General features: G+C 39.7%; 3 protein-coding genes across 3 annotated transcripts in view; all 3 read left to right on the top strand.

The window, feature by feature from the left end:
* The window catches only part of taok2b (TAO kinase 2b), a 39,245-nt gene extending 35,186 nt beyond the window's left edge, over positions 1–4,059 (top strand). Inside the window, exons 30-31 of the mRNA XM_016661041.1 lie at positions 1,074–1,256; positions 2,420–4,059. Coding sequence (XP_016516527.1) covers positions 1,074–1,256; positions 2,420–3,343 — 1,107 coding nt within the window. The 3' untranslated portion in view covers positions 3,344–4,059. The remainder of the gene's footprint in view (positions 1–1,073; positions 1,257–2,419) is intronic.
* A 5,013-nt stretch (positions 4,060–9,072) lies between these two features.
* mazb (MYC-associated zinc finger protein b (purine-binding transcription factor)) lies at positions 9,073–18,055 on the top strand. The gene is made up of 7 exons (XM_007572762.2): positions 9,073–10,349; positions 10,527–10,677; positions 11,540–11,976; positions 13,659–13,906; positions 13,985–14,048; positions 14,967–15,138; positions 16,138–18,055. The coding sequence occupies exons 1-7, from the start codon at positions 10,317–10,319 to the stop codon at positions 16,482–16,484; spliced, it is 1,452 nt and encodes a 483-aa protein (XP_007572824.1). The 5' UTR covers positions 9,073–10,316; the 3' UTR covers positions 16,485–18,055.
* Positions 18,056–20,857: 2,802 nt separating this feature from the next.
* tlcd3bb (TLC domain containing 3Bb) overlaps positions 20,858–27,424 on the top strand; it is a 14,378-nt gene continuing 7,811 nt past the window's right edge. The window contains exons 1-4 of the mRNA XM_007572765.2: positions 20,858–21,355; positions 24,417–24,620; positions 25,914–25,997; positions 26,093–26,318. Of these exons, the coding sequence (XP_007572827.1) occupies positions 24,496–24,620; positions 25,914–25,997; positions 26,093–26,318 (435 nt within the window). The 5' untranslated portion in view covers positions 20,858–21,355; positions 24,417–24,495. The remainder of the gene's footprint in view (positions 21,356–24,416; positions 24,621–25,913; positions 25,998–26,092; positions 26,319–27,424) is intronic.

A 27,424-nucleotide genomic window follows, 5' to 3' on the forward strand; every position in this document is an offset into this window, starting at 1 on the left:
AATCCCTGCTGCCCTTGTTTGCGCCTCCTGTCAAGCTGAGCAGAAATATGAATAATGTCTGAGATCAAAAACATATTTTTTATTGAAATGCTGCAAGAAGACGTAACCTGTGTCTATTAGGTTAGATAACAGATACATTTTAGAGGTTCCAGACTTTCTGACCAATTACAATATCTGATTATTATTGGTTCATTTTAATGCATTATTATTTATTTTGACTTTTGTCAGTTTAAAGTTATTTCGGTTATTAACGGAGGCGTACCATTAATTTTGTCTTTTTGTGTTTGTCTCTTGCTTCAACTCAGTGTCACTACACCCGAACCAAATTTTTGGTTTTGAAGATTTAATTTTTGGAAAATCTGGATTTTTTTTTTCCACCAATGAACGTTTTGTGTTTCCATAGTTCAGAGTGATGTCAGCAGAAAAAGGGCGGCCATTTTGTTTTACAGCTTTTATTTAATAGGACTTTGAATTCTGATAATTTCTCCAGTCTACTTTTTCATTGCAAGAATAAAGTAATAAGAAAATTAAAAGAAAACAGTCGTACGAAAATAAAGTTGAAATAATAAGAGAATAAAGTCAAATATAAGTTTTACAGATAATATTTAACAGAAAAATGTTATCTTTTCATACATCAACACAGAATATCCTCGTTGATCCATTTGAAGAATCCAAATGTGGATAAAGTCTGGACATTAAAAACTACAAAAAAAATAATAATAATAATTTTGAGATATTTTCAAATCAAATTTGAAATACAAGTAGAGAAGACGTCATTCTACAGTCTTATTTTCCAGTCCATACCTTTAAGTTACATAAGCAAAAATGTTCTAATATGTTTGTGTTACAAGCTCAAATAGCTGTTTGCAGATATAACAGGTTTGACTGTAAAGATGGAAAAAGTACTGTGGGTATTTATCTTCTAGTCTGACAGGAATTTTGAATTATGCAGTTTAATCTTAACCAAATTTAAAGTTTTGCCCTTTTTTTCCTCCATTTGTTTTTCTGTTTTATTCTTCAGAATAAATTTTGCGTTTTTAACCCGACTTCCTCCTCCGTCTTTTCTCTGTTAGTTGCGGTTGGACGAGACTCAGGAGGCGGAGTACAAGGTACTGCGGATGCAGCTGCAGCAGGAGCTGGAGCTTCTCAACGCCTATCAGAGCAAGATCAAGATCCACACCGACACGCAGCACGAGAGGGAGGTGAAGGACCTGGAGCAGAGGGTGTCCATCCGCCGCGCCCTGCTGGAGCAGAGGGTCAGCCTCCAACATTAGCAAAGCCTATGAACATGTAACGCGCCGTAGCGCAGGACGCAACGTGCCGTACAACGTAGCGCGCTGTAGAATACAACGTACGGTGGAACGTAACCCATTGTAGAACGTAACGCACGTTCTATATTACTCGTAGCTACATTCTACGCGTAGAACGTAACGCAGAACGTAATGCGCCGTAGAGCGCATCTAAAACACAACTGGATATTATTTATCCTCGAGTATTAGGCCGATTATAGGTAGAAAAATAGCAGGAGTAAATTTCCAGGAAACTTCCCCGGAAATTTTAAGATTAATCAAAGAAATTTTATAGAAAAAACGTGGAAATTTCCTGAGTTTCAGAAGTCGTAAATCTTAGACTTTTGAAACTCAAAAATTTATATTTTTTTCTAGAAAAGTTCTGAGATGAATTTCAAAATGTTTGAGTTCTTTTCTTGAAAATTTCCCAATTTTGAAACAGAAATTTAGCCCTCGGTTTTTTTCCTAACATTGCAGCTAAGGCACTGTTGTAAACAAGCTGCTTATAATATATACATTTAAATGTATTTTAAAGTTGAATGACATACATTATTAATTTTCTCCAATCAGGTGTAGTCCTTCACCCTCTTTAAGGGTTGCCAGATTGGGTCGGTTTCCCCCCAGTTGCGCTGCTTTTGAACATGTTTTGCTGGAAAAAAACAGGTTTGGGTGGGTTGTTCAGTTTTTGGCTGCTTTTCATTGCACTTATCTTAGACTCAATGATTAATCGTTGATTAAATGCCTCTGCGTAGTTGTAAAACAGAAAACCCAGAGAAACATCATGATTTAAAAGGACATATCAATACAATAAACTCAAACTCAAAGAGTGGAGTCCTTTGCAGTTCCAGTTGGATCTGGTTCTGGTCAGAATATAAAAGACGATTAACAAAAATGTTGTAAATTGTCACAAGTCCGAAGGCAGTTGATGACGTATGAAACAAAAAATTGTGAATATAACTGGTGCCATCAACATGAATTTCATTAGCAGATTGGGGATGGGTTTTATGGAGTTGGGCGAGTTTTACTTTGCATTTGGGTTCTAAACTGTCAGACATGGCAAACCTGCCCTCTTTGCACAGTTTGACAGGACCCTAAAACCCAGAATGTAAAACATGCTTTTGTTTTCGCAGATCGAGGAGGAGATGTTGTCCCTGCAGAACGAGCGCTCTGAACGCATCCGCACCCTGTTGGAGCGGCAGGCCAGCGAGATCGAGGCCTTCGACTCGGAGAGCCTCCGCCTGGGCTTCAGCAACATGGCGCTGACCGGCATGCCCGGCGACGCCTACGCCAAGCAGGGCTACTCCAACGCCCAGCCGTCCGGCTCCCGCTCCGCCGGCCACTGGAGCCACGGCGTGCACCAGCAGAACATGTCGTCGCAGCAGCTGTCCCGCCGCAGCCACAACAGCAGCAGCAGCAGCGGCATCGGCAGCGGCGCCAGCGACCGGAGGAGCGAGTCGTCCTCCTCTTCCTCCCACGGTTTGGGGATGGCTCTGGGGCACGGGAGGGACGGCAGGGACATGCACCACTCGTCCCGCTCCTCCGCCTCCTCTTCCTCCTCCTCCTCCTCGTCTTCCTCCCACCATCAGCGCCACCACCTGCCGCAGCACTACCACCACCAGAGCACGCCGCAGCTCTACCGGGAGCGGGAGAGAGAGCGGGAGAAGGAGAGGGAGCGGGAGTGGGCCGGAGTGAGAGGCTCCGGCGGTGACCTGGCCCACCCACACCCCCTGCCCTTCTCCCATCACCTCCCCTCTCGCTCCTCCTCCCAGTCCCTGGCCATGCTTCCTCCTCCTCCACCGGCTCCACCCTCCATCTCCGGCCCTTCATCCTCCTCGTCTTCCTCCTCCTCATCGCAAGGCGGGATATACGGAGGCGGAGGGCTGGCGGTTCGCGGTACCCCCAACCTGATGGCCCTGAGGAACAGCCCCCAGCCGCTGAGGAGGACGGCGTCCGGCGGCGGGCCTGGAGGCGCCGGCGGCAGCGACGGCGTCCTGAGCCGAAGCACCTCGGTCACTTCGCACATCTCCAACGGCTCCCACCTCTCCTACTCTTAGGAGCCTTCAGAGGCGCGGCAGCGATGAAGGGTGAAGGTAGCTATCACAGGCTGCGTCTCTATAGATAGTTCCCACAAGACCCGACTGGAAGAAAGTTACCCCGGAGAGCCGCCATATTGGTAGGCAACCGGTGAACAGTAGCTGTGTTTCCATTACAAACGTGGGTAAAAATTTGTCGATATTCTACTGATATATTTAAAAAAAAAAAATAAATTTTGCGATAGCGGTGATTCTAGTAAATAACAAATTAAATTAAAATATAAGCTTGTTCACGCAATTATTATGTCATAAGTAACGACGCGATAAGTAAGTGTTATGATGTCAACAGTTACATGAGATATATTCAAAATTCAGCCATGGTACTAGCGCTCGTTTATCAGCCAATCAAAGGAGATGTTGACGTCTTCAGGCGTTGGAGCGACAAACTCCTTATAGTTGGGAGCAGCTAAGTGTGAGGCGTTTGGGGGAAATTGGAGTCTACGATTTTACAGAACTGCTATGGATTCAAACACATTCTAATGACACGGCTTTTTATGAACTGGTCGATGCAAAAAAAATCAAAAATAAACCCTCCCCCTACCACTTCCTGTCATCGTCTTCAACGTTTCCGCCAGTAGTACCATCCAATATTCATCACAAAAGTCATGTGATCTAAAAAGTATTTTCATTGCAGTTTTCGAAATAAATCTATTTCAATACAGACAAAAAAAAAAAAACACCTCATCCTAGTACAAATCTTTATCAAAACACATTTTGCCATGTTTCCATTAACGAGTTTATTTTCAAATTCCCATTTGGGCAATTTTATGGTTACTGGAAATGCAGAAGCATCAGTCGGCCTGTTATGATAATAAATTTTCCTGGACAATAAATTGTCCTGGAAATTATTGCGATAAACAATAATACTGTCGTATTAAAAATGGTCTCAAAATGCCATATTGGTCAAGATTCAGGAAGAAAAAAAATCAACTGTATAAAGAATCCCAATCCTGGTAAAACTGAATCTATCCAGAAAGCTCAAACATCTTATTTTAAATGTGTTTCTAGAAACAACCAATCAGAGCTAAGAGGTGGGTCTTAGCGTTGTCAATCAAGCTTGTGTGCGAATTCTGACTTTTTTTGTCTGAAGTATGACTTCTTCTCAGAATCAGAAATGTTTAAATTGCTTACGCACCATCAGGGAAATCTAGTCTTAAAATTCAAATCTACCAGATAAATTTGGGACAGGCTGAAGCGCCGGTTTACAAATCCTGTTACAAGAAAAAAACATTTATGGAATTATTTTCATATGCAAACTACATAACTGACATACAACTAAGAACGTTTATCTATTTGGATTTTGACAAAGATGGACACAAAATTTTATTTTGGCATAAATTTATTTATTTCCCTATCTACAACGGCCAATGCCGTCTTATAACTTAATTTCATTTTTTGTTGGCCCTAATCCTCTTCCATAATTACAGTTATTACTATTATTACTGTTTGCTTAATTTTAGAAACATCTGAAAATAACCTTGCCACTAATGAAGTGATCAGAGTAAATCCATGCCGAAGGCTGGCGTTTCCTCTGGATATTAGCCAGCAGCACCCATTGATGCTTAGCAGCGAAGTTTGCTCACGTTCACAGGTCACTTCCTGTTTTATCGCCTTTGTTTTTCACCCTTGAATCAAACAACAACCATCGCTGTTCTCTTGTACGCCATCACTGAACTGGAAAGCTGCTTCCCGTACTATCAAAATGGCGGCATAGCACCTGGATGTAGGAGGTGTGACGTCATGCGGGAACTATCTATACTCCGTTTACCGCCTTTCTCTGTCTTCTGGACAGATTTCAACTCCTGGAACCGTTGAGATGCAGAACTTTGTGCACAAAAAGTCCCAGAGGTCACGAGGAAGGGGCAAACCGGGGTTACCGAGCTGCATCCTGCCTCTTTAGACTCAGGCTGGGTAGAGAGGGTTTCTCCCATTCTCACGGATATAACAAGAGGAGGAATGTAACCACCTGTATCACCACTGGATGACGGTGGTGCTAGACGTTTCTGTTCAGTGTTTTTATCTCTGTTACTGTATGAAAATGTGAGGCAGGATGTGTGACCAGGGACGTTTGGCCTTTGTTTCCTCCTGCGGCTGCAGAGACAGCAGCCGGGTCTCAGGGTTCCTACACAGCCTGGAGATTATTTTTATGGAGATTATGGGAAGGTTTGGGAGCATATGGAGAAATAAGAGAGTATGGAAAGATATTTGCATTTATTCCATATCTCATTGTTGAATCAAGGTTGCATCCATACAATCATTTTCCATTTCTTTCATTTGTTTTCATCCATTGTTCTTTCAACCATTTGTTTTCCTTTCCTTCTTTTGTTCTTCTTTCCTCTGTTCATTTGTTTCCCATCCTTCATTACATTTTTCCTTCCATTTTTTCCATCCTTCCTTCCTTTGTTAATTTTTCTTCCATTCTTCCTTCCTTCAATTAATTGTTTTTTCTGTTTATACTTTTAAAATGAAACTGAGTTCTGTTGGATCTGCGTTGGGTTTAAGCTTAACGCTGTGTAGAAATCCTGCCGTCTTCTTCTATGATGTTCTGCTCTGGAATGGAGAAAGAAAAAGACATGGGAGGGAAAAAAGGAAGATGTTTTTGTTTTGTGTCCAGATGCTGCACAGCAAGTCCTGAGAGAAACAAAAGTCAAAGATGAAATTCAGAAAACATTTTTAAACTGCTGTTATTTTTAATTTTTTTTTAACTGTGAAAAAACACAAAAACAATTTGCTTGGAACGTCACCAATGCCTTCAAGGGGTTCTTAAAGGGATGTTGTGCCATCCACTTTTTATGGTTATTATTATTATTATTAATTTATTTAATGACTGAACTGAAAACACAGAATGTTTGTAAAGCAAAGAGACTCTTCCAAAAACGCAGCGTGGACGAGGAACGTGTATAAAAACAAAGCTTTCTGACATCGATGACTTACTGAATATCTCAATATAAGAGTCACTCCAGTGCATGACATAGATGTACATAAAATAGAAAAAAAATGAACAAACACATTGAACAGTACTGTATCCGTCCCAGTTTACCGCATTTAGAATCACTTGTCCCAGTTTTTTTTATTTTTAACCTTTTACTGTAGATATTTATGGGAATATTAAGAACAGAAATTGTTTGGTTTTATAGATGAACAAAGACAATGATAGTAATTTTTTTATATACTCCAAAGTTGAACTCCAGCTGCATTTTTTTCTATAGGTGTCGATATTACCATAACTAATCCTGGTGTAATCGTTGTCGTGATCATGTTCACGTTTTTTCTTGCGAGAAGCAGAAAGGGGGCCACTGTTTACTGTAAAAACATAGAACTATAACAATAGCTGATGAATCTGTTGCATTGTCAGGTGTGGTGTGTCTAAGATATCAATGACTATTAATAAGGGGATCGTTAATAACTGTTAATGATTTATGTACGTGTGTCGAGCGGTAAAGTCTAGTTATAATGCCACTTCCTTTTTATAAAAAAAAAAAAGACTAACGACTATTTAAGATAAAAGGACACTCCAAGCAAGCCACCCTGCCTGACCTCTGACCCCCTTCCTTTGGACTCTCTTTGGAGAAAAACAACAATAAAAAAAAAAATCTATATATATATAGGCCACTGGAATGTAAACACTGGTTTACTTTTGGTTTTGGTTTATTTGTGTTTTGCGAGGATCAAACTGCCGAAGGACGCAGCATGCAGGCGGTGGACAGAAAGACGGAGGGATGACGGGACGGGCCCCGACTGAGCTGCTGTGGCCCCCCAGACCCCTTCACAGCAGCCCGTCTGAACCAATCAGTGTTCACGCAAACGGTTTCATTTACTACTGTGGGCATGAAGCTCTTTTTTGTTTTTTTGTTTTGAAAAGAAGAAGAAGGAGGAAGATAATCACCCTGCAGTTTGTTTGACTCAGAAACACCAGCTCCAGACAACGCCCCTCTGTATAACACTAATACTTTATGCTCGGTTGGAATCAGTGCATGCGTAAACTCCTTGTAAAAACTAAGACTCTGCGGGATTTGGGACGGCGAGGACGTCGGTGTGGTTGCTTGTTAGCCTCCCGCTTCGGAAAGGACGACGCGGGCTCATGGAGTCGAGGTTTCTTTAGGGGCGTTGGGGGTTTTATTGGGTGGGGAAGGGGTGAGATTAATCACTGGACATAAGCTTGAGGAGGGAACACAAGATGGGTCGATGTGTGTTGTTGGAAATGGGAAGCAAGGGGTGGATTTAAAAAGTGATTTAAAAAAAAAAGATAATAAATTGATATTAACACATTAACTTGGTTTTATGTTTTTCATTTAAAATACATTTTTTACATGTTTTTATACTTACTTTTTGTCAATAACAATGTTTTTTTGGTGTCTGGAAAATGAGCAGTTTCAAAAGACTTCCTGATTGTTGAGTGACATTTGACAGGCGCTCCATCGTTACCTAGCAACCCCACCCTGTTACCTAGCAGCCCAAGTGGAACTCCAGCACATTTGGTCAGCTGGTTTTGGAAATTTCTGACAATCTCAACATTTCTCTAGGCAGAAATTTACTTTTTTTTCTATCTACAACAGCGGTAAAACGCTGTAGTACGCGAGTCTGCTTCAGTTTCAAAAAGTTAAGTAAATGTGTGTGCAAAATAATCAAACATAAGATGGAGAAATAAATTAGTGTTTTCCATCAACACATGGGAAGCAGTTTTGAGATGAGCCCACTAGAGACAACATAAACATGTTACATTCAGTAAGGGAATTTTAAGTTTAAGGAAAATAGCTCATTTTATAGCAAGTAATATTTGAATTAATATCAACATGTTAAGCTGTGTAGATTTACATTTTAACAGTGATAGAGAAGCATTTTCTTTTTACATATTTTGGTTTGGATCCTGGGTGAAGGTGTGCGGATTAATCCAAAATTTTAATATCGATTTAAAGTTTTGATCATATACCAAGTTGGTATCAGTATTGAATTGATATTACCATGGTAAGATTCATATTTTTGTTTTAGATTACCTATTCAAATATTTCATTTTTGTACTGTAGTATCTTAACTAACTCTAAAATTTTGCTTTGATTTGCGCTCAAATAATTTTTTTACACTGAGGGAAAAAGGAACATAAATTTGTTCTGTTCAATAATATCGATTCCAAATCTGTATCGGATTGATAACATGGTAAGATTGATACTTTAGTTTCAGATTCTCATATAAAATTGTATTTTATTTTGTCATAGTTTCAACTCTACCTCAAACAATATTTTTTAATTTTCTGAAATAAGACTTTATTTAGGAAAAAAATCACACACAAATTAGTTTTATTCTATTGTTTGTTTATCATGTTAACAAAACAATTCAAAGAAAAACCCACAACAGCACCAAAAGGTCAGAAATCTGATGATATATCAAACTTCAATAATAATAAGCATCGATATTGGGCTTGTATTCACTTAGCGTTGGATTGATACCAAAATATGCAGTTTCACACACCTGTAGTTTATTATGTTAAGATATTAAAGTGTTTTGTAGACACCTACCAACTTAATCCAAATTATGTCCTAGGTTTTAACTAAATAACTGAACGGAAAAAACACAGAAACCCCTAAAGGTCAGGAATTAAATAATAATAATAGTAATAATAAAAAATAATAATAATAATAATTGTGCAGCGATTTTCTTTCAAGGCACTCCATACAGGTTGCCACCCTGGGTGGAGAGCCAAGTTAAAATACTTTCTGGTTTTATAGCTGTAAAACTATAGTTTTGAATCCCTGTGCTCTTGTTATTTTCATTATAATGTTGTTGTTTTATCTCCTGAGCTGCTATTGTGCTGCAACAACAGTCTGACATCATTATTACAGAGCAACTGGGAGGATCTGTGCGCATTGCCCTTTAAAATGTGTCTGTCATCCCTCGGCTAATGGAAAGTCACTCTGCTTGTTTTCCCCGTTGCAGATTTGCTCGGTCTAGCTAGCTGGAGAGGTGGGGGGAAGAGAGAGCATTTTCCGTCGGCAGACAATCCAGGAAGGAAGGGGAGAGGACAACGAGGACGGAAATAACAAGCGCGAGGAGGAGGAGGGGGTGTCCAAAAAGGAAACTCTACCCCTTTAAGAGCAAGTGGGACATAGCGGTGCGAGAAAAAGGAGAGGAGGGGGAGAAGAAAGAGGAATTAAAAAAGAAAAGGAAGAAAGAGACAGGGAGGGAGGAGGGAGAGCGGGCGATAAAAAAAGAAAGATGACATCCTCGCAGCTGAACGGCCGAGGTGGAGCGGTAGGCTGCGGCCCGGCGAGAGCGCCGCTCGCCGGGGTCAGGGCTTGAATCCAGCAGCGAGGCTTCGACAAAACACCCGACCGGCCTACCGCGGCTTCGGAAATCGGAAAAAACTAGACTCATAAATCAAAAAAAAAGCAAAGCATGACCTGCTGTTTTGACAGATATTACAACTCATATTCGTTCTCTTGCGTGAAAAACATAGCATTTATTTCACTGTTTTGTGCGCGGCGCTAAAGAGTAAAACTGCAACGGCTCGGTTATTAGTATTATTACTATTTTTGGTTGTTTTCAGGCAACTCCTGTGGGCTGATTTCTGCGTGTTTAGCGAGGTTTGGGGTAAATTCTGTGTTTGTAAACTATTAAAGTTTAAAACCGGAGACAAGCAGGCCGTTACTGGACAGGGCCTGCTCCACCTCTGCAGCCTGCGTTAGTCCCAACAGCTGCGTGCGTCTCAACCCACAGCTCTACCTCAATGAGAAAACCAGATTTCAGCACACGGCTTTGGCTTTGTTCGCGCTATACGACAGAACCGGGGAGCCCATCGTTCCCGCTGCGGGCCGGGCCTCCTTCCGCGTCCCGATCGCCACCGGAGGGGCCGATCCGAGCCATGCAAAGGCGGCTCCCCACGACCTCAACCTCAACCAGGAGCTGACTTCATAATCTCCACCGCTGTCTGTGGCGCAAAATGGATGCTGCTTGGAGCAATTTTCTCTTCCAGGTAGGCTTTTTGCGGGCCTCTGTTTTGCGTTTTCTCCCCCTGCTGCTTCCACGCCACACACGCAGGCCCTGTCTGTGTCATCCCAGCCCCGCTCACATCTTTTTGTTACTACCTCTGCAAGATAAATGCTGTGACTTGTGTTTACATTTGGTGATGGCCTTCTCCTTGCTCCTCCAGAGTACTCCCACCCAAAACCAAGTGGAGGGGAGCCTCCAATCAGAGCTCATGCAAGTGCATACGAGTTCTCCCCAGACCCCACCCACAGAGCACATAGCGCAGCCTCCTTCCACTGTGGACACCACGGCTCTGAGTGAGGAACCCCTGCCTGGTGAGAGACACGGCAGCTCAGCCACACCTGAGTGGGTTCAGCTGGATAAACAACCTGAAGACAGCCGGAGAGAGGGAGGGTTGCTCAAAACACGTTGACAATTTGAGCTGGGCGCCTTTTATGATGATAGAAATGTGAAGATGCAATTGGGACTGCAGTTGATGATTATTTCAGGAATTGATTAATCGTTTATTCAGGTGATTAATCGATTAAAAATGGCGCATTCTATAGATATTTCATTTAATGCATTTTTATAGAATGTTATTTTAACTGCAGTTCAGCCTGTGGTGTGGCATTAAATAGTTTATTTAGAGATGCTAACAATTATTTTAGTAATCAATTAATTATTCTGACGACTGATTAAAATGGTACATGCCATAGATTTTTTTTATTTAACCACTTAAGCATTTTTTCACAAAAATTCAAATTCATTTTATTGTCTAAACTAACCTAAATTAAACAAACTTTGCTTTAGTAAATCTGAAATGGGTGAAACTAAAACCAGCCACTTGAGGAGTTTAGTCTATTTTAATCTTAAAAGCAAAATGCATGTAGTTTTTGTAGAGTTTTGGTTTATTTACTGCTCTGAGTATGTTGTTGTAATACAACTTTGTTCTCTAAATATGACTATTCTCATATTATTTAGACTTTAAACCTGTATGAGCTTATTTATTCTCACAAATTTATTTATTTTTTCTTAGTATGTCCCCAATACTCTGTCGTAGTTTTCTGTTTCAGCTGAATTAAAACGCTAGAAAATGCAGTTTTTTTTTTAAATTCAGAATTGGGTCTTTTAGTGGTGAACTTCACTGTGACAGGCCCTGAGTTTCTCCTCTTCTTCTCTTCCCCCTGGTTCCTCCAGAGCCGGTGAAGCCAGCGCCTCGGCCGGCCCGCGTGCAACACATCTGTGCCATCTGCAACAAGCAGTTCAAGAACAACTACAACCTGCGGCGGCACCAGTCGGTCCACACTGGGGTACGCATGAAGGACAGGGCCAGAGTGCAGGCGGAGGGAGCAAAGGAGGGAGCCGCCGGCCAGGTGGTGGCGGCGGCGGCAGCTCCGCCGGCCATGGCGGTGGGGGCCGGAGGGAGGGCGGAGAGGCCCACTGTTCCCCTCTCCCTGCTGCACCTCTCCGTGCCTCCCCCTCTCGCCCCTCCCGGCGTGCTGGCGGGCGCCCAGCAGCCTCCCCTGGGCGGTCAGGATGGCGAAGGGGTTGCCATGCCAAACGTCATGGCTACTGTTAACCCTCATGCTCCGCCTCCTGCTGCTGTCGTCATGGCCACAGGGGCGACAGTACAGGTGGGTCAGGGCCTTGTGAGAGACGGTTGTCGTCAACCCCCGAGCCTTCGAGAGTGTTGTTTCTTAAGCTGCCTTCGCCACGACGATCTTTGAACTCGTCTCCCGTGTTTGATTTCGGGAGAAATCCCTGAGCGCTGATTGGTTGAGGGGCGATTTCAGTCCCCTGTTTAAGAAACAGTTCACTCGAAGTAGGGCTGGGCGATGTGGCTTACAAATAAAACCTCCTAAAGAATGGAAGGAAAAAAAATCCAAGATTTGTTTCCATACCAGAGACCATTTTAACTTTTCTTTTCTAAAAAATGAAGTGGAAAATAGAAAATATTTTCAAAAGGTGGCTTTTATGTCAGTCATCCTTTCTGTAAGTTGTATTATGGAGCATCAGGGCCAGGCTACGAAAATGTTCATTTAAAGGGGACCTATTTTACAAAATTCACCTTTTGCATGTTTTCATACTTCTTCTAAAAACATAAAAAAGAATACCCAGCTGTTTTTTGGCAAAAAGTTAATGTTTTTTGGTGTCTGGAAAATGAGCCATTTCAAAAACCGTTCAACTGGCACGGCACCTGTTACCTAGCAACCTGAGTGGCGCTCCAGCACATTTGTTCAGCTGCTTTTCCCGCTGAATTCGCTGTACAATGGCCGCTGGAAAAAACATGTTCTGTTGTCGACTTACCATCCAAACAACTTGCTGCATTTGTGTTTGTTGTGCAGGAGGCTCCAGTTCTGCTTTTCAAACATGCACGGTTGTATAATTACGCATCTGTTTGCAGCATTTTCACGCACCAGTGTAAACGTTGAGTTTGGCAAACATGACCAAACTGAAATCTCATCATCTCAAAATGATTTTATGCAAAAAAATGTCCTGCATAGTCCAATCCTAACCTATTCAAGGAAGCAGAATGGGTCACCTTTAATTACAAGAATGTAGTCATAATATCAAAATAAAGATGCAATTTTACCAGAATAAAATGTCTTAAAATTACTATAAGTCATTTTGAGAAAACGCTTCTAGTAACTAGATCTGATGTGAGCTGGTCAGTTCATATCGTTTTCTTTAAAACAGGCACAGTTGTTTGCTCAAACGTGTCAAAGTCCTGCCGACCAAAATGATTTGTTGATTATGTTAAAAGGTTAAGTATGTCCATAGAATATTACAAATTATAACTCTACAAGATGCTGAATATTCCTCATTTTAATTTATTTTGGGTTGGAGTTCTCATAAAATTACTAATATTGTGACGTTTCAACTTTATTGTTGTACAATTTTATTCTCCTACCACTGACTTTATTCTTGGGAATAAAATAAAAAAAAGAGGAAAACTTAGCCTGGCCCTAATATTCCATCGCAAAGTTGACCTGAATTCAAAGTGTAAAAAAATACAAGTGCATTGATGAGGAAAACAAATCCAGATTTTCTAAAACTTAAAAGAAAGATAAAACTGATGCATCGCCCAACCCTAGCTCGGAGCCCCACCCCCCCACGCTCCCCTGCATGTTCTCTGTTACACAAACCAGAATTAAAGACGAGCTAGAAGTAATTCTTTGCAACTGCGATCATCAGATCATTTATCTAACTGGCTGATTATCTGTGTTTGCATGGTTTCATCATCAAATCTTACAAATTCTCTTTCAGTATGTGGAGAACAGACCTAAACTCTGTAGCTTGTTTGTTTTTGTCTCAGCGGCCCGCCAATCCCAACCCCAACCCCGTGAAGAAGAACCACGCCTGCGAGACGTGCGGGAAGGCCTTCCGGGACGTCTACCACCTCAACCGGCACCGGCTGTCCCACTCGGACGAGAAGCCCTTCTCCTGCCCCATCTGCCAGCAGCGCTTCAAGAGGAAGGACCGCATGAGCCACCATGTGCGCTCCCACCAGGGCGGCGTGGAGAAACCCTACATCTGCCCTCACTGCGGCAAGGCTTTCTCCAGGTGATGCAGCGCTGCAGCCACATGCCGTGGCCACGCCCCCTTCCTGCTCTGACTTGTCTCTCTTGTGTCCTGCTGTAGGCCTGACCATCTCAACAGTCACGTCAGGCAGGTGCACTCCTCAGAAAGACCCTTCAAATGTCCGGTATTTATGAAATTTCTTGTTTCTTTTTTGCAGTTTTATTATTCTAAAGGTGCATTCACACCAGACCTGTTCAGTCCAACTCTCGTTTGTTTGTCGAGAAAGTCCGGTTCATTTGGGGAGATGTAAATGCATAATCGAACTTTGATGCAGACAAAGCAGCTCAATTTCTTTTCTGATGATGAAGATTTTTTGATCTGTAATTTTGTTTACAGATACTTCATAATAAATTTTTTTTACGTTGCCATTTTTTGGTTTTTATTTTTCCTTTTGGTTGTTTTATTTTAGATATTTAAAGTGTTAAGTGATGTGTACCCTGTGTTTGAGAGAGGGAATTACAGCATTATTATGTCATTATCAATATATTACTTTAACATTTCCCAAAATGACAATATTATCATTTATCACAATAATTTTGGGACAGTATATCTTCCAGTAAATTTGGTTATTGTGACAGGCCTGTATATGAACACCAAGCGGACTAGAGACCGCTCATAAAGCAGGAAGACGACTACAGAGCAGGGAATTCTGGGTAAAAGGAACCAAATCAAACGCGCAGGTCTAGCGCCAGAAGGAGAAATAGAAAAGAAATGCTACAACCCCTAAAATCTGATGCTAATCCATTTTTATTTACATTTTGCAAAGAAGGACGTTGCTCTCGTGTCTTTGGATGTTTTTATGTTGCTTTCTTCAGTGGTTCTTGGTGCAGCGCCACCACAGGTGAGTAAGCGAACAGGTTTTTCAAAGAGTTTGGTTCGTTTGACACCGTGCGGTTAGAAAGAGAACCACAGGAGCTGAAAATGTAATAAATGTTCAATTTTGGTCCCCAATCAAACCGAATCTATCAGGTGTGAATGCAGCCTAAAATGCCAAGGTGTTCTGATTTTTACCAGCGATGCTTCATCTCTCCTCTGTCTGCAGACTTGTGAGTCGTGTTTTGCCACCAAGGATCGCCTGCGAGCCCACATGATCCGTCACGAGGAGAAAGTGCCGTGCCACATCTGCGGGAAGCTCCTGTCCGCCGCATACATCACCGATCACATGAGGGTGCACAACCAGTCGCAGCACCACGTCTGCCACCTCTGTAACCGCAGTGAGTACACACGCTTTTTACCATCGGTTTTATCAAAAGTGTCTGATGAAGGCACAAACTTTAAAGTTCATAAATGTAGAGTCCTCTGCAACAGTTCCTTCTCCATTTCATTTTTGGACCATGCAGTTAACCAATCAGTCTCTCTCTCTAGTTTGTTTGGTATTTTGAAAAGTCGAAAAAGTTTCTAAAAACAACTCCAAAATGTTGAGATTGACCAAAGAAAAAACTTTGACATTTAAAACTCCTTATAAAAACAGTTAAGCGTTTGAGTGCTTTTACCAAGCCAGGGATTATTAGGACAGCAAGGCGAATAATGATGCTAGTCAGTGTCAGTTAATGGAAAAAAGGAGGAGTAAACTTCTGCCAAAAACACCCAGAAATTTTGATTCATCTCAGAAATTTTCTAGAAATAGCTTGGAAATTTCTGAGTTTCAAAACTTGAAAAAATTTGACCTTTGAAACTCTGATAATTTCTAAGATTAATCTAAAAATGTATTTTTTAAGCAGATTTTCAACTTTTGAAACTCAGAAATGTCCTTTGTTCCCCTTCTTTTGCCAAACCTGTGATTATTAGGACAGCAAGGCAAATAATGATGCTGGTCAGTCGATGGAAAAAAGGAGAAGTAAATTTCTATCAAAAAAACTCTTGGAAATTTCCAACTTTCAAAGGTTGAAAGTTTTTGTCCTTTGAAACTCTAAAAGTTTGCAAGTTTAGAAAAACTGAAAATTTTTAAACATCAAAAATGTCCAGTTTTTTTTTCTAGCAAAGGTTTGATGTTTGGAGCTCAGAAATTTCCATCTTTTTTCTAGAAAATGTTCTCCTGTCTTAATACACCTTCGTAAAATTCTGACCTCAGATTGATCTAAATAATGTTATGTTTTCTTTCCTGTGTGTGTGAAAATGTACTCTCTTTTTCTAAGTACTTTGGCACTAATACACCGTTGTAGTAAACGGTTAGTTATGGAAAAGTACCTGCTCTGACACCTGCTCTCCACCAGGCTTCACCACGCTGACTTATCTCCGCGTCCACGCCCAGAAGCACCACGGCCAGGAGTGGAAGGAGAGCCCCGGCGGCTTCGGCGGCACGGCCTCAGGCGGCGTCCTCGTCTGCCACCTGTGCGGCGTCCAGTGTAAGACGCCCACCCAGCTCCAGGGCCACATGGGAACCCACAGCACCAGCCAGGCCGCACCGACTCCCGTCACCTCCAACGTGGCCGCCAGCAGCTCCGTCTCCCTGAGCAACATGGTGACGGCGGCGCCCACCGTGTACGTGACCGGGAACACGGTGGTGGACCTGCTCGTCACGGACTGCTCTAGCATCGCGGCGCCGCAGTCCCACAGTTAGCAGGATTGATCTGAAGCGAGTCCCGGGACGGTTACTTGTTGATTCTGACCCGGTTTAATGTTTTATTTTCCGTTTTTATTCAAGTAGGTATGTCTGCAGATGAAGTAGGCGTTTCCAAAGGAAGACGTTTCACAAGAGCCTCACCTGATTAGACAAGCAAAAAACAAGGACCACGCCTGATTGGACGAACAAAATCAAGCGCAAAATGATTGGTCAAGCATGTCAAAGTAGTCGTTTTTCAAGAACCAAGACGAAATTAACGTCCATCATTCGACATTTTATTAATATCATTTAGCTAACTTGTCCGGTATCGGATCATAATTTATTTCGTCAATTTCACGATCTCACTGTTGTAACCAAGGTAGAAGACTTATTAAGCATTAATAACGACAGAGTGATTGTGTTAGCCGGCCGGACATTAGCGGCGTCTCCATAACTTCTCCTTCCGCCTTCTTTTACCAGTGAACGTCCGGTTACGTTTCAAAATAAAAGCATCAACATAAATTACGTTTTAATATCAAACAGCTTTGATTTTTTAAGAGATGTTTATCAGTAAAGAGGGCTAAATGTTGACTAAATGCAAAATTTGCTTTTACATTAAAAAATTGAATCAGTTTTTGTTACTAAAATAATGTGAAACTGACATAAATAGCTAAAAACAAATAAATAAAAATAAAATTATCATTCAAAAAATAATGTTACTTAAACTGGGCTTGAGACCTTCTTCAACTTCATATCTTCTTGTTCAACTTTTAAAGCAGTCACCACAGATGAATTATTTCAGCATGTTTCTGAAAGACTTCTGTTACTGGAACAAGCCAATCAGTGTTTGCTCTGTAGAACCATCTATTCTTTAGAAACGCCTGCTTTGAGTCTGCAGAGAATCCCCCTCTCTTTGTATTAGCACTTAGGGGTTAGAGGTGAAATCTTTGAGAGAAGAAACATCTAAAAAGTTTTGCTGCAGAGCTGGAGCATCAAAGAAGACATCTTGGAAAGCAGCTGCAGCAGGTTCACCGACACTAATGACAAACATGGATGTGCTGTCCAAATATTTCTGAATGAAGACTCTAATGAAAGCGTGGTTCTCCCTCTCCTCCCTTAAACCCCCTTCTTTTTTGGCATTGGCTGCTGTCTACTGTACCAAGTACTGTAAATCTCACACCAGCTCTGATCTTACCTCCATGTTAGCAACTACCGAGAATACTGAAAATCCAAAACGGTTTGTGTCGAGACGTTTCGGTGGGGAGGAAACAAGAGAAACGTTGGAAGGGAAGTTGTGTGTTTGCGTGTGTGTAAGTTTGAGCTCCTCTCGCATGTTTGTAGTTTTATTTCACAAGACGGAGATGAAAATTAGGGTTTAACGCTAGATAAAGGTAATCAGGAAAGAAGATTCATCTGTAGGGGATGGGTCATCTGTTTCCTAAAGGTACAGAAATAAAAAAAAAAGTTGTTATTCAGGAGCATCAAGCACCTTAAAGCTGTCGGACTCGGTAAGGATGGAGGTTTGAGTTTTCTCGGATTGTTTTGCTCTGAGTCTTCCTCTCTGGGTCTGGCCTTCACAGGAAAAAAAACTGCTAATCAGCACTTCGGCTTCTGAACTACCTTTTTGCATGAAAACAAAATAAACCAAGCAAGCTCGGCCATGTTTATTGTTAGAAAACTGTCATGACGAGAATAAAATTTAGCAGTTCCACTAAGTTAGTTAGCTGTAGACGATAATATTTATGAAAAAGTTGATTTTACTCTGAATTTTTTCACATAGATTGCCATTCATTTGATTGCAGCTGTCATTGCCATAGTTATTTTTTATTTTATTTTCTCTGTGTTCCAGTCCAATGGGTGAAACTCCTTTTTAGATTTAGTCTTTTAACTTTCTGCATAGCACTTGTTTTCTGCATCAGTCATGTAATGAACAGTCAGTTGTCGCGTTTTGTGGAAAGGGCTTAAAAAGTCACTTTAAGTCGAAGGAAAAAAGGACTTTAACAGTAGACGAGTGCAGTTTGTTTTGTGTTCATTTCTTACCTTTAAATCTGTAGTTGTTTCTTTCTTTGAAAATGTGTTTTTCCTGTTGAGAAACATAGTGATTTATTGCAAATTAATTTTAGTTTTTCTCCATTACACTAAAAAAATAATAATGATGATACCTCTACTTTAGGCTTCTGTACAGCTCTTGTGATACATCTTTAATGCCTTATCGTACTCAACTGCATTTTAATTCTTTTATGACAAAATATTTCAAATCTTAGTCATGGATTCATTAAGAATATTAAGGGGATGTATTTATATTTATATTTTTATATTTCTCAACAGTATGCATGTCTAAAAAGTTGTTAGAGCAAAAAAATCGATACTTATTGCAGTCATTGTTTTTGTTGTTTGTTTTTTTTTGTAGATCAAGTAGAGATCATGTTATTTTATAATTTGGACAGTTTAAAGTAAAAATATTAAACAAGAATTACTGTTTGGACTGTTTTTTCCCCTGTGTTGTTAGTTTAGTGTCCCAAAGATGATTTTTAATAAGAAAGACAAACTAGCTTTACAGAAAAAACATCAAAAATTGTCCATCAATTTCAAACATCGCTTTATATAGCAAGGATGAAGCAATTAGGATTGATCGTGATGAATTGGTAATTGAAACAACTACTTTACTAATCAATTAACTGGAGTGTACAGACTCAAAACTGTACAAATAATATTAGCATTCTGAATTTAGAATGAAAAACAAAACGTATCTGTTAATTTTTTTCTACCCAGAAGTCTTTGAGTGGCATAGATTTAGCTTTATTTGGCTAAAATTTTGTTTTAAAAAACCCCATTATATACCTTTTGGCATTAATCAGTTAATTGAAATAATGACCGACAGATCAGCCTGAAATAGTATTAATATCAAGCCGAGCAGAAATGGTTGAGCTTCTAAAACTGTTTCAGGTCCATTGTTGGTAGATTCTTATATTTCACCCCAAAATTTTCTAGAAAAAAACTGAAGAAAATTTCAGAGCTCCAAAAGTCAAAACTTTGCAAGAAAAAAATCTGAAAATTTCAAATGAATCTCAGAAATTTTCAAGAAAAAACATAGGAATGTTTTAGTTTTAAAGTTGAAAATGTTAAACTTTTGAAACTCAGGAATTTCCTTTTTTTTTTTCTGGAAAATGCCTGACATCTAAAACGATGAATTCTTTTCTAGAAAATTTGTGACTTTTTGAACTCCTTCAGTTTCATTGTTTTTTCTAAAAAAAAATCTCTAGATTAATCTAAAAATGTCTGGGTTTTTTTTTTTGGGTGAAACGTATTAATTTTTCCCTATCAGCAACGGCCCTAACACACCATCATAGAGCTTTTCATATGTGGATAATAGAAGTGCTTTTTAGCTGCACATGCAACCTTTGCTACAAATTATCAATTGATCAATAAAGTTTATTTGTATAGCACATTTGAGCAACAAGGCAGTTCAAAGTGCTTTACATCATAAAAAGCAAAAAAAATTAAGTCATAGAAGACAGTCAACAGTTGAGAAAATTAGTAAATATTATATTTTGCCAAGTTTCATCACATTTCATGCTTCAGTTAAGCTTCAAAATGTTGGTCAGAGTTTCGTTTATTATAGTTAAAAATCAACTCTTAGACAGGTGGGATTTAGTCTCGTGTTCCAGCTGTTTTGCAGTTTTCTGGAAGTTTGTTCCAGATAAATGTACACTTAAGGAACAAATAGTTCCCGCAAGTCTGAACTGGAAGTGATCCGTGCCTCTGAACCGCCATCTTGGTAGGCAAGCGCAGCTCAAAGCTTTGAGACCAACTAAAAGTAACTAGAGTCCTCAAAAACTGTGACTAAGTCTTATGTTATTTATTAATTAGATAGGAATGAGTTGAGAGGTAGTTCTAATTGACTTGTTTATTCTTGTCATAGCAATTCCATAGCAACTGTCATGTTACAGATGCTTACCAAGATGGCTGTCAGCTACAAAGTTCCCAGAAGTGTAATGTCATATGAGACCTATGTATTCTTGCAATGAAATGTTTATTTTTTTATTTAAAAAAGAGCTCAATTATTTTTTCATCTGCACATTTTGATTAAATTTCAAATATTGTACAAAAAAGGCTTAAATGGTTAAATGAAAAGCATTTTTTCTAATGCAGTTACTCAACTAATCATCTGAATAATCACACGCACAGCTGTAAAAGCACTGTACCATTTATAAACTCTTCAAGCACAAGAAATTGTGTAAAACTTCCTGTTAAATACATGCTTACATAATTAAAAAATAAATCAATAACAGGGTTATTTGTGCCCGAATATAATGCCTAAATGCTTCCTTTGCAAACAGATGTTCTCTGGGAATAAACTGAATTTTGTAAACAGATTATGCCTCTAGTCCATTCAACATGTCTCTTGTTTCCTACATAAAAACGCAGATGTGTGACTGGTGCACGTTTCTCGTCATAGACCTGTAGGAACTGGCTGCTGGCGCAGCAGTGTTGAGTCAACGCTGCATCTGGGAGGCTGAGGCAGCAGCAGCATCTCTGGTGTGATGTGGGGAGACAGAGAGAGGATGACATAGCGACAGCATCCGCTAACCATACAGCTGCATCAGAGCGCAGCTTCCTCTTTAAGTCGGGTTTAACGTGTTTCCGTTAGATAACGCTGAGTGTTTGCGCCGCCTGGTTCTCACATCAGTTGCCATCGGGCTAACCTCACGGAGATTTTGATCAAAGTTGCTGCTAGCTCGCGTTAGCTCGCCGCTATCCTTCAAACATTCAAGCGGCCACATAAAACATGCGGAGCATCGAGGCCGAGACCCCTGGGATATCTTTAAACGCTTCCCGCAGGACACGACCTTCGGCTGGACGCTGACTGGACTCTGCAGAGCCGCTGTGTAAATGTTTCATATTTATTCAGAACATGCTCAAAACTCCCGATGTGCTAGCTAGGGTTATTGGCTTAACTGCGGCAGCTGGCTGCTACAAACAAACAAGCTAATAAAGAACATTTAAATGCCATGATATCATCTGTAATTAAATATCCACAAACATTAAAAGAAATGAAATTGTATTTATGAGTTATTTTTATTAAAACAACCTCAGCTGTGTTTGCATTAATGGGTCCCCCAACAACATCGTGGCTAACTCGGCTAATCGCTAACGGTCGTAGCATCGTCATTGTTAGCAGGTGATTCAACAGCGCAGACAATCGGTCATTTTAATGTTAACCGGTTCGTTATGTTGATGACGGAGCATGCTTTCTGACATTGTCAACAAAACGTCATTGTTTTTTATTGAATTAATTTGTTGCTGACTTGTTCGTATCCTTCTGGCGCAGGTTAGCCTCACTAGCTGGTCAATTTGTTTAAAAAGAACACGCAGCGCACAGCTAAGTTAGCGTAACTCCACGAGTTCTTATCTGCCTTTTTATTCTCCCAGTTTAGTTTGTTAGCTCCCCCACCCATAAAATATATTAAAATACAAATCTAGTTATTCTCGACGCACGTTAACGTGTTACCATTTTTAGTTTGCGATAAAGCTTCACCTCCCAGACAGACAGGTGACACTAACGTTTTTCCTGCAGGAACAATGAGCTCCGGCTCTCTCGTCTAATGTCAATATTTTTCGACGATTTAAAAAAAAAAATAGCGCATTGCGCATTTTGCTAATGGACTTGAACTTTTTCTTTTTTAATGAGTCAGCCAGTGTAGTGTAAGCAAACTGCAATATTTGTAATGGGGTAGATAGGAAGCTGGTAAATGCTCCCCGTAGTATCAGGTGGATGATGGAGGACGACGCACAGACTTTATTATTTTACATCTCTGTCACTGAGGCGCTGTATTTTTATTCTCATAGGTTAAACTACTGTTTATAACTTCAAATTATGTTGATTTTTGGGCAATAAAAAGAAAAAAGCATTTAAGTATACTAAAGTTTAGGTCAGGATTCAACATTTAAATCAATCATTGTTGACATTAATTTAGGTATTTGAATGCATACATTTCATTTAACTGTAGAACATTTTACCAACATTAGAAGCTGAAAGTTTTCTTCAATTAGAGGGAAGAAAAAACTGAAGGAATCATTTTTGCATCAGAAAAAAAAAGATTTTTGCAGCTCTTGTTTATTGTTTTCTAAATCTTGAGAGATGTGATAACTTTTGTTCGATCCTGTTTTTGCAAAATATCTTTGCTCTTTTGTCTCTAGTCTTCATATGGAAATCATACTTGTTGCTTTTGTTTCGTCTCGTCAGGAAAACCAGTGGCAGTCTACAGAATGCTAATGCTGGGCTTATAGTCCCCCAAGATTTCTTTTTCTTCTGTGGTTTACATACATCCAACTCTGTTATTTGGTTCTAAGACTTTTAGCAAGTTGGTCCTCACCCACACGCCTTTTGCAGCAACCAGCAAGCTTCTGGCGTAATATTCTGCCTCTTCTTGGCACAAAGGGTGGAGTTTATTTAACTCGATTGTTTTTTTGGCAGTGACCTGGCAAAATAAGCACAAGCGCATTCCCTGTTTATACATATAATCTTGGCCAGTAACACCTATTCTGATTCTCATAAGCACAGTCTACAAGTTTCCAATACTCGTAAGATGAGACCCATTCAATAAGCCTTGTAATATCCTGTTTATCTCACAACCAGTTTTGGTACGTTTGGGATTATTGTTCTTTCAGAATACATAATTTCGTCCATTTTTAAACCATCTAGTTTGGTATTGAGTGTCTAAAAATATTTTATTTATCCCAAAGGGAATTTAAATATTCTTGCAACTCATCCAAGTTTCTTTAAAGTGTCTTTTTGGATGGTGATGTGGGCAAGAAGGATCTCCAGTAACAGTCAGTCTTGCCACCAATCTGAAGAGGCCTCTGACTGAAGATTGTTTCTGTGTGACAGTCTAATGAGACGCTAACAGTTCAATATCTACACAGCTGAGACAATATTCCTCAGCAACTTGTCCTGAATGACACCATTAGTTGTTGGCAAGCTCTGCTAATCCACCTCATTTGCTTTTGCTGCTTCTCTTTTTCTCTTTATTGGGTTTTTGGTCAGAAAGCCAGGCAGAGAAATGTTGGAGTAGGGGATATGATTATTATTTTATGGTTCTGCACTCTGGGGTTGTAGTTCAGATGTTTTTTGAGCTTTTCAGATGCTAATCAGCTGCTCCCAGTTGTAAAAATGATCCTAATGTGACATTTTAAAAAAATTCTTATCCAACTGTTCTTTTTTGCCATTTTTATGTCTTTACTCTCATCTTGTGACCTTGCAAGCTGTCATTCTGTTCTGATGTTCTTAGGTGAAACAGATTTCCAAGTTAACCGTTCTTCAGTTTTATTCCTGTTGTATTAGGCTAATGCTAACTTGCAATATGCTAACAGAGACTTAATATATCTGAATATTTTATGATCTGACCTTGGGGTTAACATTCACTCAGCTCAGTATGTTTCACAATTTCAAAAACAGTATTTTTTTTTAAAACAATATTTTCAGATATTTTAACAAATTGTCAGAATTTAAGATTTGTCTAATTTCCACACTATAATAGGTTTTGGGAGTTTTGTTTGTTTGTATGAACCCAGTTAAGTCAGGACCTGTTTTATTATGCTTTAATATTTAAACTTAAAAAAAACAAAAAAAAAAATGTAAATTAGGCTGTCTGTAAACCAGGAGCACTGATTTCTCCTGGTTGTAGCCACAATTTACTCCAAAAATATAAAACATTTGCAGGATTTTGATGTTATCCATTAAATGATCCTTTTTGGTAATGTAATGCAGACCTGTATTTCTGTGTCTCATCAGTGAGGTTAGCTTAACGTACAGCCACGTGTGTTGGACTATGATAGCGTGTTCCTTCCTCTTATCTTTGTGAGCGCAGCCAAATGTAAACACTTGGGTTTTTTGTTGTTTTTGTGAGCGATTGGTGTTAACTCTCATCCTCTCTGTGTGTTTTTCAGAGAGGACAGAGAGCGACAGATCTCAAGGACCAGATTGTCTGCCGAACTTCTTGCCTCCTAAGACAGATCGCCAGGGACCATGCTGACCATCTTGGCTGCTGGCTCTGTGTTCTTCCCAGGCCTTTTCCTTCTGTCCAAACAATGCCTGAAGTCCATCCCAGCACTGAGATGGAGCGAAGGAGATGCGGTCATCGTATCGGCCAGGTCGGACTTCCGCAAAACCTTCCAACACGTTTATATGTAACGTGGCAACTGGAACAGTGTTCTTCCTGAACCTTTGTTACTTTCACGTAGAGCCGGCTTAAAAATAAAATCTATTTTTTTCCATTGCAGATCCAAGTTGAATTGTTTTTAAACCAAAAAATAAAAAAAAACTATTACAGATGACAGAAAATATTTTTAACAATTGGATTTTATTTCAATCATTCCTTTCTGTGAGTGTTGGGGCCAGACTGAGGATTTTTATTTAACGAAGAGAATGCAGTCAGAATAGAAACATAATTTTTCCAGAATATCTTAAAATTCAGAGGAAAAAAGTAATTTTATTAAGAATAAAGCTTCTAGTTATCAAGATCTGAAGTGATTCTTTGAAATTTGTTTGCTCAATCATTTCAAAGCAAGTTATGGACGTCCATAATGCCAGTCAGCTGTTGTTCAACAATAATTGAACACATTATTTGAAAATGGTATCTTCTGCTGAATATTCAGCAAGAATACCTAATAATTTAACTTTTTTGAATTCTGCACCTAATAATTAACCAGAGTATTAAAAAACTAACAGTACAACAAAAACTAAACAATACTTAACGAATACTAACATAGCAAACTAAATAAAACTAACTGAATAAAACTAAAGTAAAAACCTCTGAACCAGGGGTGTTGAACTCATTTTCATTTTGGGCCAAATCAAAAATCTGAATGTTCTTAAAGGGCCGGTTGTGCCAGAATGTAGCGAGCATTCAATAAGTGTTTCCTAAAATTAAATATTATTGAACATCTTTTCACACTGGTCAGTCCCTCCAGATTTTTGTGTTTTTTTGGGCAATCAAAATAACAGATTTTGTGGTGCTAATTTAGAAATATTTGTAAGGAAGTTTTATATTTGTGCTAATGTATGTGTAATGCTAAATGTGACTGTTTATTAATCGGCGCATTGATCACAGACTATGACTTGACATCAAGTAAGGCTGAGGCAGCAGTCACTTAAACCCAAAGTTTTTTGGCCAATTTTGAGAAAAATTTGCAGTAAAGTCAGAAAACATGGGGATCTGTTGATTTTGGATGAATTTTGCGAATTTGTAAAAAACTGTTGACTTATTGATGTAATCTGGATTCTAGAGGGCCAGATAAAAACCTACGGAGGGCCAGATTTGGCCCCTGGGCCTCGAGTTTGACACGTGCTGTAAACTATTACAACCCTGGTTACAACATAAAGAAATGGGGAGGAAATAAACAGCTTTTCTGATTTATCTTTTGCTTTTCCGTGCTCACTCTCAGGTTGGTATCATCAATTCAGGCAGTCATGGCTTCTTCAGCTGGCTACATCATTGCATCTTCCTGTAAGGACATAATTGAGGACCAGTAAGTCGTACTGCTGATAATAATAATAATATCATCAACTTTAAATAAAATCACTGCCTTGATTTAAAAACCGTCATCTCTTCCTTTCTGCGCAGGCACTGGCTCACAAGCACCTACATCATGTTTGCTGTCCCCTACTTCGTCTACGACATCTACGCCATGTTCATGTGCTACTGGTACAAGCTGCGGGTGAAAGGTCACGAGGAGGCCTTGGCGGCCCCCCAACACATGCGCTCAGCAGTGAGGAGCTACCTGCGTCGCGAGTTCCTCATGGTGCTGCACCACGTTGTCATGGTCACCGTCTGCTTCCCCGTGTCTGTGGTAACTGTCACATGTCGCTCTTTCTGTTGTAACTGCAGAGATGGGTAGTAAATAGTTACATTTACTTTAATAACTTTTTTGAAAAAATTTAGGAGTAATTTTACTTTTAATTGAATAATTTTATTATGAAGTTTCTCTTCTCTCGAGTAAAATTTCTGGATTTTCTACCCACTGAATGAAAAACAAACACCATACCAACATTTCCACTAAACTTTATATTTTGGTCCATCTGATGATGTAATTGTTAAATATTAAATGATTGGTAATTTAGAGGTACTCAGTACTTCAGTAGACTTTTTACCAAATATTTTTTTACTCTTACTTGAGTAATTTCTTGGACGGCTAGTTTTTACTCTTGGGAAAAATATGTTGACCCAATATCTGGGTAATCTATCCCCCTTTAGCATGGATGCAAGTTATTAATGAGTTAATCTAAAGTTGATTCATCTTATCACTCGACTAATAATTAATTTGAACAGCCATTTTCTTAAAAACCTGAGTTTTCTCTTGTATCAAGTCTTTCCGCAACATAAAAGGCTAAATGTTTCTAAATTTAAAAAAATATCATATTTGATCAGTGTTTCAGCTATATGAAGTACAGGCTGTGGTTATTAAACCAAGAGATATTTATAAAATATAACAAAAGAGGAACCGCTCACGTTTCTGAATTCAGAAATAAAAGATTAATGAAACACGTAACCGCCGAGGAGCAGAAAGAAGAATGAAGGAGGAATATCAAAACCTTTCTGCCTTCGTAGCACATCAGGAACCTCTTACTGAGAAGTTGACGCTGCTCATGTAACTTGGCTGAATAAAGCGTTAAATTTCAGCTTGTCGAGTGTTTATATTTCAAAACAGAACCGCATTAAGTGCGTTTTGCGTCTCGATCCGGACTCTGTTTGGACCGTTTCTCTTTCCCGTCCTTGTTTGGCCGCCATCTTTAATCCTGTATCACCGGCTCCGCTTCAGGATGACCAGCGGAGCCGGTTACTCTAAAACAAGTAACAACATATTCTAAATGTAACTGAATTTGTTATTGAAGTATTGAATGTTTTGTTTTTTTAGTTTTGGCGACAAGGAAAGGGCGACTATTTCCAGGGCATAAT

The sequence above is a fragment of the Poecilia formosa genome, unplaced genomic scaffold (assembly GCF_000485575.1).
Source record: "Poecilia formosa unplaced genomic scaffold, Poecilia_formosa-5.1.2 Scaffold308, whole genome shotgun sequence".
NCBI lineage: Eukaryota > Metazoa > Chordata > Actinopteri > Cyprinodontiformes > Poeciliidae > Poecilia > Poecilia formosa.